Source organism: Castor canadensis, chromosome 2, assembly GCF_047511655.1.
Source record: "Castor canadensis chromosome 2, mCasCan1.hap1v2, whole genome shotgun sequence".
NCBI lineage: Eukaryota > Metazoa > Chordata > Mammalia > Rodentia > Castoridae > Castor > Castor canadensis.
Genome location: NC_133387.1, coordinates 53,759,687 through 53,774,362, shown reverse-complemented (window position 1 = coordinate 53,774,362; position 14,676 = coordinate 53,759,687). Strand labels below are relative to the sequence as shown.

The following is a 14,676-nucleotide window of genomic DNA, read 5'->3' as shown; positions in this document are numbered from 1 at the left end:
CCTATTTGGGGCTGAACTGATCAGCCTTACAGCCCGGTTGCTGCTTCTGCCAATGCCGCTGACTGCAGCGGAAGCGCAGAAGAAACGCCAAAGGTGAGCAGCAGTGAAAGAGTAAAGACAGCGCTCCTTCCAGCCTCCACCTCAGCCCTTCCCACTCATCCGGGTGCCCGCCCCTAAACACAGTAGAAAGTTGGCTGAGAGACTGGGCAGGAGGATCGGGAGGGCGAGGGCAGCTGGTTCCGGAAGGCGGAGCGCGGGTCGAGCAGCCCGCGTGCTCCCGCGATCGCCACAGCAGCTGGTCCCCTCCTAGCCTGGCCGCCCCGCGTCTCCGGAGCCTCCAGGGCTCCTCTAATCCCCGCTCCCAGTCGCGGTGTTGATTGTCCCCGAGCGCCTAAGTCGCCGCGTCCCCAAGTCCCGGTCTCCACCCAGACCGCCCGTCACCTCCTTAGCCCTCTCCTCGCCACTGCAGCGGGGGCCGCGCTTTGGCGCTCCGAGGGCTCCCATCACTCTCCCCGCGCAAGCTTCCGAACCCCGGCCACAGGGCACAGCTCAGCCTGGGGCCGTCCCTGGCCAAAGGATGGAGACGCGCGCCTGAGCATCCTGGGCGCGCGTCGCTAGGTGCAAAGGCAGGGGGAGGGGGAAAGGGGCGGGGGATTCCTGATTCCCTGGCGGACCCGGGAAGTTGTCCTTTAAAAAACACACCGCCAGCCCGCGGTTGTGCAGCCACCTCGTCAGAGCAGCATGTGGACTGGCTCGCCGGGTCTTCCAAGTGTTCTGTGGCTGCCGCTGCCGCCGCCACCGCCGCCTCGGTCCCAGCAGCCGCTTTCGGCAGCAGGAGCCCCACGCGGGGCGAGGAACAGGGACGCGCGGGCTCGCTGTCCCCTGCTTACCGCTGGCCGTTTCTTTTCCTGAGGTGGCGGTCACTGCTGCTGCTGGAAAAGCAGCCCGCATTTCCAAGGCTGGTCGCCTGGTGAGGAGTTGAGACTGCGCCTCCTGCCCGGACCCACATGGCTTGTTACCTGGTCATCAGTTCGAGACATCTCAGCAATGGGCACTACCGGGGCATTAAAGGAGTCTTCAGAGGGCCCCTCTGCAAGAACGGATCTCCCTCTCCGGTAAAGTGTGCACACACCCGCGCACACACGCATACACACGTCCAAAATCAACATAAACAAAAAGAGAGATGGAGAGATGCTGTTCTGATAAAAGGGACGGGTGGTGGATCTCTAGGACACAGGCTTTATCCATAGGTATATATGTCTGTTAATGCAATTTACTGAGGAATACAGAGAGGTGTGCGTGTTTACATATGTATTTCAACACAGTCATTATGGGCTGTAGTGCAATATATGCAAATAGAGAAGCACTTAACTGCAGGGCTGTGAAGGTAGCTCCTCCAATGCAGAGTCAACTTAGGAATCCCCTGATTGGGGCATTGTAGAAAGTTTGAGTGGCACTTCATAATGTGCTTCTGTGCACCATCAATTCAGATTAGTTTAATAATGCTGCTATTACTTTATAAGAAAGGAAAACCTGCAAAGATTTTGTCTCAGATCATTGGCAAAAAGGAAAGGTGATGGTTGTCAAAACTTGATTAAACCTAATGTTTAACTATGTGGGTTAAGGGAAACCAAAGTGTTCCTTTTGTGGGAGGTTTTTGTATTATATACAAACAGATCAACCTGCAAATTGAGTAATTTAATAAACTGTTCAATCTAGTTACCATCTGATTTATTCAAATACTTTTTATAAAATACTTGTGTCCAGAATCTAAGACTTAAATATATTTATGTATCCATTCCTGGTACTATGGACTGGTGTTTTAAGGATTCAAATGTGTTTCAAGAAAATTGTGAGTGTGTGTGTTTGTTAGACTATTAGAAAGTGACCCAGTATCAAAGTTAATGAACAACTTTTCCAGTGTAATGTAAAAAAACCAGCAACTTTGTATGATATGAAGAGGAAATCTTAATTTCTCTGATTTTTAATGTTTAGTGCTTTCCATCACAGATTAATGCTTCATTAGCGTGAATTATTCAAAAGTGCAATATATTATAAAAACCTTTGATTAAGCTCTATACGTGATTTGCATGAGAAATCTAAAATCAGAAAGTACAGGCATTCAGATATATCACTAAGATTCCTTATGACAAACTATTTCCTCACATGCTTTTAGATACTGTAAAAACTGTGTTGTTGCAACCCCTGTCCAACTCAATGATACTGAATTAAAAGCATTACATGGAGAATATGGTTTATATTAGCACTTACAATTAAACTCACAGGACTGGAAGGGACTGGGAGAGTTCCAGTCGAAAAAAGCCCTCAGTCAATCCTTCTAAGCAGCAGATCTGAATCTATCCTATTTTTAAAGATTCCTAGGGTTGGAGTTTCCACAGTCTCACCAAACCACTTTAATGTTTAACAACTTACAGTGTCAGGAGGATCTTCCTTAAGGCAAATTTAAATCCTTCAAATTCCTCTTAAGCTCATTTTGTACTGTAAACCTAGAATGTTCCAATTTTCTCATAGGTATTGTTTTCCAAGGATTTTATAATCTCTGTGGCAGTTTCCATAACCCTGTCTGTGGCTATAGAAATCTGAATTAGATAGTATGTCGTAGTATATATGTCTTAAAAATTGTTGGGATTACTAAAGAAATACTTCATAGTTTCTATACTACTCTTGGATCTATTCAAGTTGATTAGAATATGTTGTTAATCTTCCAAAATCTCTAGCGTTTACAGAGAAAATTTCTATCACTTGCTCAAGAACTGCTCTCCTCCCTCCCTCTGGTCACTCATTCAGAAGCTTGATTGAGCCCATAGAGACTGGATGTAAAAAGACAGCCAGGCCTCCACATGGCTGTGCTGGCTGAGCAGGGCACACCAGACACTCCATATCTACAGGACACTTTTTATTTATTACTGGACTGACTTTACTGATGTAGTAATTTATTTACTTTGTTATCAAGGCTCAGTGCTTTGATTCATTGCATAGTTCTTACAAATATTTACACACCTGAGTACACTCAAATTGCACATGTACCCTGTAAAGATACTCAAGATAGCTTGTATATGTACTTCCTAAACCCAATTTGATTTATTTCATCTTCTTTTTACATTTTACTATGGAATTTACATGGTTATTCCAAGGTTGGAATGGTTTCTCACTTGAGCAGAGCTGTCATTTGTGGGTTGTTGAGATAAGTGTCCCAGCAGTTGAGATTCTCTTTCCATTGCATGGCACTTAGTCTTTTCCCCTAAGACAAAATAGATCGCTGCCTCCTGGTCTCTAGACCCTTGTGCACTTGAACAGTTTCATGGTCTCCATTAACATGTGTATGTCCTCTTTATTAGCAAGTTGTGAAGCATGAAACAAAAAAATGTGGCTACGTATATATTTTCGTATTTGCAGTGACCCTCCCAACTGTATTCAGTTTGACATAAATTAGTTTATTTCCCTCTTAATATAAATATTAAACACAGATCATACAGTCATTAAACATAGACATCTATTTTTTCTTAAATATTTCCTGTCACAATACCATTTCAAATGGTGTCTAAGAGGACTTAAAATTGGCCTATACCTCACTGACTTTAGTTATTTCCACTCACTGAGATTCAGCGTATGTAGAGCTATAGATAGGAATATCATTCATTGATTTAACTTTCAGTAAGTTTCCCAGTATTCAACTTTGGTTGTTACTCTAATCTTTGTCTCTTCTATTTTATTTGACATTCTTTTCGTCTTAATAGAGCTATTTAAAAATAGTATGTATTAATGTTCAATAAAACATAATTATTGAATGAGACTTCTATATGGTGTTATAGAAAGGGGAAAATCCACAATTACTTTTTGATATGAGTTTTCTTCTTTTGTAGTTCAGATGCAACTACACCTAGATAATACGGAGTTGACATTCCACTGTCTTATAGATACAAACCCTCAGTTGCATATTTAAAGGAATTATATAAATTTCTTATGTTAAGATCACGTGCCTGTAAAATATGTGCGTGATGTCAATTGAAAGAAAAAATAGAATTATTATACTGACATATGTTTTATTTCAAAGGATTTCATTTGGAAAACATTGGATCATTAAATGGAGTTCATTTAATAAATACTTAAACGTGTACTTGAGTAGTAAAGCATTTTACCCCCAAACAGTATTCACAGATTAGTAAACTGACAATCCTAGAGTGAAATGCTTCTTCTAGTTAAAGGAAAAACATGGAAATATCTTATATTGAACCTCTCTTCTTTTTAGATAGTGTGTATGAAAAATAGCACACTGTTTTCATTGTAATGAGAATGTGAATAATTGATTTGAGATGCTTATGTTACTTTAAATCTAAGGATAAATTAAGGAAAATGACAGTATTCCCTAATGCTTAGTGATAGTAGTCTATTTTAAAAAATAAGTGTTCATTCTACTAAATTTTAGGATATTTATCCTCTGCTTTTTCTCATCTCTAAAACAATGTGATTAGATGATGACTTTAAAAGTCCATATGAGGACCAGGTCCTGCTGGCTCATGCCTGTAATCCTAGCTACTCAGGAGGCAGAGATCAGAAGGATTGTGGTTCAAAGCCAACCCTGGGCAAATAGACTGGGTAAACCTTATCTTGAAAAAATTCATCACAAAAAAGGGCTGGTGGAGTGGCTCAAGGTATAGGTCCTGAGTTCAAACCTCAGTACTGCAAAAAAAAATTTCATTTGGGTAGGTAGGGAAAGAGAGAGAGAGAGAGAGAGAGAGAGAGAGAGAGAGAGAGAGAGAGAGAAAGTTGTTGTTATCTATGCTCCAGTCTAAATTACCTTAATTTATGGTCTTTTACCACTAAATACAATAAACAATCTATGGATTAGTTCAGATTTTTGGGAAATTTTAGTTACTTATACCACCATGTTTGAATTCATGCTTGAACATTGGAAATATATTTTAATTAATTCTCAGTTATTTTATGTTTTTTAGATTCTTTTGAGTGGCTTATTATGTTTTCCTTAATCTAAGTGTGGTTAACAACAGGACTATTATTCAGGATATCTATTGATTAAATGTGAATAATAATCACAGTTGTATATTTTATTTGAGGAATACATTTAACATATCATCACTAAGATGTCATTTCTTTTTTGCTTATTTGGAGATAGGGTCTTGCCCTATATCCCAGACTGGCCTGGAAGTCACTATGTAGACCAGGCTGGTCTTGAGCATGTGATCCTCAGACTTCTGAGTGCTGTGATTATAGGCATGTGCCATTGCACATGGCTTAGCTGACATTTCTTAAAAAGTGCTTTTTCCTGGGAGCACCATAGTTACAAAGCCAGGATGATCCATTTCTGGGAAATGCCTGCTACTTGCTATTTGTGTATGGAGGAAATTCTTGGCATTGTCATCTGAGTAATACATCAGAGTCTCTGGATTTTTTTATGATTAATGATCTTATCCTAAGTTGTATATTTGACTAAATTCCCAATAGAAGTTAATGGTATTCAAACATACAAGCATCTACAAAGACCAAGAATCCTATAAAATTCCCTCTTTAAGATTACAAATGTATATCTAAAAGTGAGAGAAGTTCTAGAAAAGATGAATTACCTTCAAGGTATATTCACACAGAGAATTGATGAAATGAGGAAATGACCTTACTTATATCCTTGTTAGTTTTTCTAATGCTCACAATATTCAAATGTGTATATTTTCATTATGTTTAAGGAGTGAGTAAATGTAAACACATTAAATGTCTCTTTTTTGATTCACTTTTCATGTGCCTGTATAATTTTGAAGATATGGTCTCCTATAGAGAAGTTGTCTGCCTTCTCTTTTTGAATTCATGAATATATGACCTTGTCTTCTGCATTGAAACTTTCAGATATTTTCTATAGTCAGTTGTAATTGTAATACATGTTTTATGTCAAACACCATATTAAGCAAACTCCTTTCTTCTCCTTGCCTTTTTAACCATTCCTTCTTTCCTTCACCTGTTTTCACAAAGTTGTAGCTAGCACTTATGCTACCTAGAAAGTTTCAGCTTTCTAGGACTGACACTCCCTGTACATTTGCTTCATCTGAATGTGAAGTGAGGAGACATGGAAGGAAGCCATGGTAACTACATTCACATTACCTAAAAATGTTCAAACTCCTTGAATGATATTTGAGTCTTCATCACCCAGTCTCCGACTACATCTCCAGCTTTTAATTTACTCATTCTTCCACATGGTCAAGGTCCTGTACTCTCTGCTGAACCACTCAGAGTCCTTTTTAACTAAATGAATTTTTGTTTACTTGACTTCTGAAAATTTCCATGATAAAATCAAATGAATATTTGAATGCCACAAATTGTGACTTTATTAGATTATAAAATATTTTAATTTGTTTTATAATTGAAATTTAGTGGCTCATATATTGACTTGTTTCTTTTAGATACAAAATTCAGATAAACTTCTTAAAGCTCTGCTCTATAATTTGGCATCATGAGTCAGGTAAATGGGTATGATGATGTTTACATAGATCTTGACTACAGGTAGCTTAAAAAATTAGCTTTAGTTATAACTGAAATATTTGTTGTATGATATATATGCACTAACATTATATATTTTTCATATGTCAAGTATTAACAAAGTTTGAGGTACCAGTAAGTTTAAGGATACACTGGGCCCAAGGAACAGGCAGAGTAGTGCCTTTAAGTGTGAAGTTGGCTTGTTCAAAGTACTCATTGCCACGGTAAGTGTTTAGCATATTTATATATATTTTGGAGAAAATAATTTGAATTAAAAATTTTAAAATGCTACTTTTCTTGAAAACATATTTTGGTTGTAATAAACACATGAAAATTCAGGTAACCCTTCTAAAATGATGGGTGATAGCCTTTTATACATAGACTCTGCAAGTCAGGTTTACTTAATGGATAAGTTCTAGAGAAAGAAAGTAGTCATTTGTCATGATTTTATGAAAAGTATTGATAGGGTGGTGATAATAGGCATATACTAGTCCCAAGTAATACAGTTTCTCATCATTGGGAGAATTTACTGAACTCAAAAAAAAAAAAATTCTTGAAAGATGAATTACTTCTTGCTTTAGACAGAATTCTAAGTTGTAACTAACGTATTCCTGGCTATTGAAGACAAAAATGCAAGAAAATATTATTTAGTATTTGAAATGGAAAGGGATTTTTAAATTTTTAAAAAATATTCTCTAAAGACCCTACTTTTCCAGAGGTAGACCCATGATAATGTGTTGAACTGAATTCTTCTTTCATTCAAATTTAATCTCTAAAATCTAAACATAGAAAAAGAGAACTAACTGTATCATTAACTTTTTCTTTTTTTTTTCCTTTGGCTGGTAGGAAGGCAAGAGGCAAATCTGTGGCTTAACAAAATGGTAGGAAATAATGTTGGCCTTCACAGCAAAATGATATCCTCACCTCTGCTCCTCTTCTACTCCCAGTGTAGTTCTTATTTCATCTTTATTTCTCATAGCTCCCATTCCTTTAAAATTTATGTTTTCTTATTTTAATGTGTAAAGTTTCTTTTGGACGATGTAGGTCTATTGTCAGAGCAAGTCAAGCTATAAATAAATAATAAAATATAGAATGTGCAAATATAGGGATGCCACTAAGGAGTTTGTACTGGAGGGCTTTAAGAATGATTCATGGGGAATATTTATTTTGTTCATTTATTGCGAGTATAATTAAGGCTGCCAATTTTTGGCTTTCAGAATTGGTAAATTCCTTTTGGCACCCACCCTTCTCTGGGTGTCAGAGGCAGACTATAGTTTATTTTGAAATGGATATTTCATTTGTTTGTTTTTTCTAAATAATAGTCTCCTTTTATTCTTGCCATTAATCCTTTTTTCTTTCATTCACATGAATACCAATATTTTCAATATATTTTTTGGTTTACATGTAACTATGGGTCTAATTATTTTAACTCCAGAAGCACTATTCCTGAAAGTGGTGAGAACCACCCTATTCTGTGACTCAATGATACACATTTCTTCTCTTTTCACACATAATTTTCATCTTTAGCTCAGAATGTAGAACTTTCTTCCCATATCCATTCAGAACCCACCTACTGGGATTCCTCCCTCCTTATCTCTACACCCATTGCTCAGTGCTTCACTTGTCCTAAGTATCAACTCAGCAGCAAACAAGCACTCAGTTCCCATTCCCTCCAGTCACACATGGCCTTTCTTGATATCCATTTTGCCATGAGTAATTACTTCCCTAATGTTTTTCATGATGAGCAAAGCCTCTTGCATTTCCTTTCTGTGAATGAAGTAAATAGCATGTTCTAGAAATAAAATAATCATGGGGAGTTTTCTTTTCTGACTGATGAGGAGAATGAATGTGCTACTTATATCTGACATTCCCTGTTTATTTGCTTCATCTGAAATGTAAAGTGAGGAGACATGGAAGGAAGCCATGGTAACTACATTCACATTACCTAAAAATGTTCAAACTCCTTGAATGATATTTGAGTCTTCATCACCCAGTCTCCGACTACATCTCCAGCTTTTTAATTTACTCATTCTTCCACATGGTCAAGATCCTGTACTGTCTACTGAACCACTCAGAGTCCTTTTTAATTAAATTTTATTTTATTGTTTCTACATTTAATTACATGTGTATACATTATTTGGGCCACCACCCATCCCTTCCAGGCAAATCTATTCTGTCCTCTTGTTCTCCAATTTTGTTGAAGAAAAAACATAAAAGATAGTAAGAAAACCATAAATTTTTGCTAGTTTGAGATAAAGACAGCTACACAGGGAGGTTCCTGTGTTGTTTACTTGCATATGTATATTACAACTCTTATGGATTCATCTCTACCAGACCTCTTCACTACTTCCTAGTCCCCTTCCCATAGAGGCCTCTGCCAATTTAAGATAATTATATTCGCTCCTATACAGTGAGCATATCGATCACATTCAAGATTTTGGTTTCCTTCCCTTTCCCTATCCCTCCAGTGTGCAGCCTGGGTGTGGCCCTTGTTCAATAATATTACTACATTTGTTTTAGGTCTATGATCTGCATATGAGGGAGAACATGTGATTTTTGGCCTTCTCAGTATGGCTAACTTCGCTTAAGATGATGTTCTCCAGTTCCATCTATTCACTTGCAAATGACAAAATTTCATTCTTCTTTGTGGCTGAATAAAATTCCGCAGTGTATAAATACATTTTCTTAAACCATTCGTCAGTTGTGGAGCATCTAGGCTGCTTCCATAACTTGTCTATTGTGAATAATGCTGCAATAAACATGGGTGTGCAGGTGCCTCTGGAGTAACCTGAGTTGCATTCCTTTGGGTACGTCCTTAGGAGTGGTATTGCTGGATCATATGACAGATCTATTTTAGTTTTTTAAGAAGCCTCCATATTGTTTTCCAAAGTGGTTGTACTAGCTTACATTCCCACCAGCAGTGTCTGAGGGCTACTTTTTCCCTGCAGCATTGCAACATTTGTTGTTGGCAGTGTTCTTGTTGGTAGCAATTCTAACAAGAGTGAGGTGAAATGTTAGTGTGATTTTGATTTGCATTTCTTTTATGGCCAAGGATGGTGAACATCTTTTCATGTGTTTTTTGTCAATTTGGACTTCTTCCTTTGAAAAAATTCTGTTTAGCTCAGTTACCTGCTTTTTTATTGGTTCATTGATTTGGAGGGAGTTTAGTTTTTTTGAGCTCCCTGTATATTCTGGTTATCATCTTTTGTGATGTATACCCCATTCTATGGGTGGTCTCTTCAATTTAGAGACCATCTCTTTTTTTGTGAAGAAGCTTTTTAATTTCATTTAGTCCCATTTGTCCATCTTTTCTCTTAGTTGCTGAGCTTGAGTTCTGCTGAGGAAGTCCTTGCCTATTCCTATTGCTTCCAGAGTATTCCCTCCTCTTTCCTGTACTAACTTTAAGGTTTTGGGTCTGATATTAAGGTCCTTAATCCACTTTGAGTTGATACTAGTACAGAGTGACAGGCATGGATCTACTTTTTTTACAGGCAAATAAACCACTTTTCCCAGAAACATTTGCTGAAGAGGCTGTCTTTTCTCCATCATATGTTTTTGGTAACTTTTTAAAAAATTAGCTGGGTGTAAGCTGCATGGATTCATATCTAAGTCCTCTATTCTGTTCCACTGATCTTCATATGTGTTTGTGTGCCATTACCATGCTGTTTTTGTTGACATGGTTTTATAGTATAGTTTGTAGATAGGTATTATGATACCTCCAGTGTTGCTGTTTTTGTTCAGTATTGCCTTGGCTATTTGTGGTCTTTTATGTTTCCAAATGAGCTTTCGGGTGGATTTTTCAATCTCTGTGATTAATGTCATTGGGATTTTGATGGGAATTGCATTGAGCATGTAGATTGTTTTTGGTAGTGTAGCCATTTTTACTATGCCGATTCTGCCAATCCATGAGCATGGGAGATCTTTCCACCTTCTGCCGTCTTCGATCTCTTTCTTCAGTAGTTTGTAGTTCTCCTTGTAGAGGTAATTCCCATCCTTTGTTAAGTTTATTCCTAGGTATTTGATTTTTTTGAGGTTATTGTAAATGGAATTGTTTCCATATATTCTTTCTCAGTTTGGTCGTTGTTGGTGTATAGAAAAGCTAATGATTTTTGTAAGTTAATTTTGTATCTTGCACCTTGTTGTGGCTATTTACGGTGTGTAGGAGTTTTAGGTGGAGTTTTTTGGGTCTTTAAGGTACAAGATCATGTCATCTGCAAATAGGGATAGTTTGATTACTCTTTACCTATTTGTATTCTTTTTATTTCTTCTTCTTGCCTTATTGGTCTGGCTAGGAATTCCAGGACTATGTTGAATAGGACTGGGGATAATGGGCACTCTTGCCTGTTCCTGACTTTAGGGGAAATGGTTTCAGTTTTTCCCCATTCAGTATGATGTTGGCTATAGGTTTGTCATATAGAGCCTTTACAATGTTGAAGTACTTTCCTTCTATTCCTAGTTTTCTTAGAGCTTTTATCATGAAGAGGTGTTGAATCTTATCAAAGGCTTTTTCTGCATGTATTGAGATGATCAAGTGGTTTTTGTCTTTGCTCTTATTAATGTGCTATATTACATTTAATGATTTGTGTAGTCATCCCTGTGACTAAAATAGGTGTTTACAAACCTTTATGCTATTGCATATGCTGTTCCCTTAATCAAAAACCATTCTTTCTCCTTTTGTTGGGCCATATCTTATACATTCTTAGTCTTACTAAGAAGTTTAGGCTTCCTGTGTCATTGTACTGACTTCCTGTTCTTTTCTTACATGCAGACATCCCTTCCACTGCTTACCTTAATCCATCGCTATACTGCATGTGGTTACTGGTCTCCATTTTACCAAGGGATGGGAAATCCTTGGAGTATGTCTGCTATCACCTTTATATTCCCAAAGCTGAGAATAGTCTCTGGTTTATTATACTCAGTCAACCAATATTTGTAAAATGAATGAATGGAAGCATGAATAAATGAATAATGTTAGACAATACAATATTAAACTTGCATCAGCCAGGACACTGCCACTGGCAGGTTTGACACAGCGAAGCTGATGTGGGATTACTGGGAATTTCCATCTAGTCATTGACATGAATGTTTATATTAATAGCTGCTTAGCTAATTAGATTGAATGAATTGCACTGGAAGGAAACTCCAGAGAATTAGTTGATAGCTCTTCAGATTTGCTATGTATTTGTTTTAAAATTAGTAATTTTAAAGAATTTTATGTGCTTAGGGCTCAAGAACATTAACTTTAATAGATACTGATTTTTAAAAATCTTTTTCTTATTGTTTATATTTGTCATCACTCAGTATTGTTGGGTTATTACTTTTGACTACCAGCAAAGGGACAGAGTTACAAAAGAAATGAAAGAGAGACCCTGGAATTAAACTTCCTGGTTTCAAATTCTAGAGTTTTTTTTTTTTTTTTTTCTTTTGTGGCACTGGTGTTTGAATCCAAGGCTCCATGTACTTGCTGGGCAGGTGACCTACCTCTTATGCCACACCTCTAGCCCTTTTTTGCTTTGGTTACTTTAGAGATAGGGTCTTGCTTTTGAATATCATCCTATTTTATGCTTCCTGCTGTCACTGGGATGACAGGTGTGCATCATGCCCTACTGTTTCCATTGAGACAGGTGTCTCACAAACATTTTTGCCCAGACTGGCCTGGAACCATGATTCACCGGATCTTAGCCTCCTGCATAGCTAGGGATGATAGGTGTACCATGCTATTATTTGAGATTGGGCATCCTGAACTTTTTACTAGACTGGTCTAGAATTGTGATCCTCCTATCTCAGCCCCTCAAGTAGCTAGGATTACAGGTGGGAGACAGTAGAGCCCAGATCCGAGTTTTGTTTTAATTATCAATTTGATGATTTCCATTAATGTCAGCTTCCATTACTTTGCAGTAGGCAAGGATGGTTCCTAATGGAGTGTTTTGAGTATAATGCTTACCATTCATTGAGTGTTCAACAAATATTAGCAGTTATTATTTTTCAAACTGTATGTTGGTAGGTGCCCAAACCATTTGATGTTGCAATGGGGAAAAACTTTGACCAAGTTGTACAAAACTTCAATTGTGATCATTTTGTTTCTCTTAATTAATTTAATGATGGTAATAGAAAAGAAATAGATTTCAATGTAACTTTAATTCATATAAATGTATTCCCTTTTGTACTGGTGGTAGCTCTAGGAAGGAAATATTCTTTTAAAAATTATATTAGCATATACTAGTTGTTTAGAGGGATACATTGTAATGTTCACATATGTACTTTTATAATATATCTTAGTTAGATGTAACCCCTCCATCAGTCTCCCTCCTCCTCCCTTCTTAAAACAATTTCAACAGGGTTCATATATGGATACAAAATATATACAACATATTCACCCTCATTCCCCATTTCCTTATGCTCAACCTTTCATTAAAACAGAGACAATAATTCCCTTGACCAGTGGCCACTGTAGCCCTTGAGAAAGCAAAATCTTGGGGCACCTGTAGAGTGGTTGTTGCATAATTGCTAACATTCTCCAGTTGTCTGGAGAGTCACATACTTCCCAACAAAGTTTTCTTAGAACTTGTTCTTTCTTGAATGAGTCAGAATGTGACCACTGTCTCAACAGGAGCTTGGGATTCTTTTAAAAAATGTATTTTATGCAGAATATCACTCTTCTACAGAAGATATAGAGAGAGACAATAATGTCCTCAGGGATGGAGAGAATCAGGTTTATTACACGGACAGTTTCTTAATCTATAAATTTATGTTGCTAGTAGATATTTTATTTCTTTGCCTTACTCACAAAATCTAAACACTGGAAAGACCCTTAACTATCTAATTTAACCTTCCATATATGCTTAAATATATTGCTATGGTAAGCAGAATAATGTCTCTCCAATAATGTCCACATTCCAATCCCACAAATGTATAAATTTAATACCTCCTATGGCATAAAGAACTTTGCAGATGTGATTAAATTAAGGATGTTGAGATTATCGTGGATCATGAAGGTGGACCCAATGTAATCACAAGGGTCATTAGAAGGGGAAGCAAGAGTTGTCAGAGTCATAGAGAAAGTCTTGAAGACACTATGTTGCTGGTTTTGAAGTTAGAGGAAGGGACCCTAAGCCAAGGAATGCAGGTGATCTCTTGAAATGAGAAAAGAGAAATAAATTGGCTGGGGGCATAGCTCAAGTGGTAGATCACTTACCTACCAAGCACAAGGCCCTGGGTTCAATCCCTGGTAGCACATATACACACACAAAAACATAAGTAAATGGATTTACATGTTGAGCCTCCAGAAAACAATCATATCCCTAACTAACACATCTTGATTTTAGTTCAATGAGGCTTTTGACTTAAAAATACTCTAAGATAATAAATATGTGTTGTTTAAGCCAGCAAGTTTTAGTAATTTTCTAGAGCCACAATAGAAAACTAATATAACCATCCTTATCATGGGGTTAAATTTCTAATGGTAGAGGTCTGTTTGAATTATTCTTCTGAGGGGAAAATGAATTAATGCAGAGTCTCTCTTTGCCTGCATTCAAATGTCTCTGTCTCCTTTTTCCTTTTACTTACTGGTCCTCAGTTTCCTCTTCTGAAGCAAGAGAGTAGGGAAGCAAGAAGAGCTCCCTCTTCAATGTGATATCCCTTACATATTCAGAGTCAGCTGATAATTTTCATTTTTAAGTTATATAAAGGATTGAACTATTTGTGAGAACACAGAATATCTCATGCCATGTACATCACTTCCATTATTTTCTTATAAATGAATTGAAGTTTCTATATACTCAAAGTGCTTTCTTACATGTTTTAATGTAATGCAAGTTTTGAAATAAAATATATTAGTGGTTCTTTTTTGGGGGGGTGTTGGTACTCGATTTGAACTCAGAACCTTGTGCTTACTAGGCAGGTGCTCTACCACTTAAGCCACACCTCCAACCCAGTTCTTATACTCTTGATAAAGGTGGCAAACTCAGCAAGACATTATAATGCTTTCAGCAAAATACTTCTTACATTTCAAGTACTGTCTACTTTTTCCAGATGTTCCTCTCTTATACTATTGATTTCCTATATCTCTTAGATACAGGAAACTTAAGTACATGAAAATCAGATCATTTTAGACATATCTTAAGGTTATCTTTTATAGATGATTTAATCTTTGATTTAGATGTTTGCAAATTC

General features: G+C 37.3%; 1 protein-coding gene across 1 annotated transcript in view; it reads left to right on the top strand.

Annotated features, from left to right (window-relative positions):
* The first annotated feature begins 718 nt into the window (after window positions 1-718).
* The window catches only part of Znf804b (zinc finger protein 804B), a 533,610-nt gene continuing 519,652 nt past the window's right edge, over window positions 719-14,676 (top strand). The window contains exon 1 of the mRNA XM_074064806.1: window positions 719-1,115. Coding sequence (XP_073920907.1) covers window positions 1,008-1,115 — 108 coding nt within the window. The 5' untranslated portion in view covers window positions 719-1,007. The remainder of the gene's footprint in view (window positions 1,116-14,676) is intronic.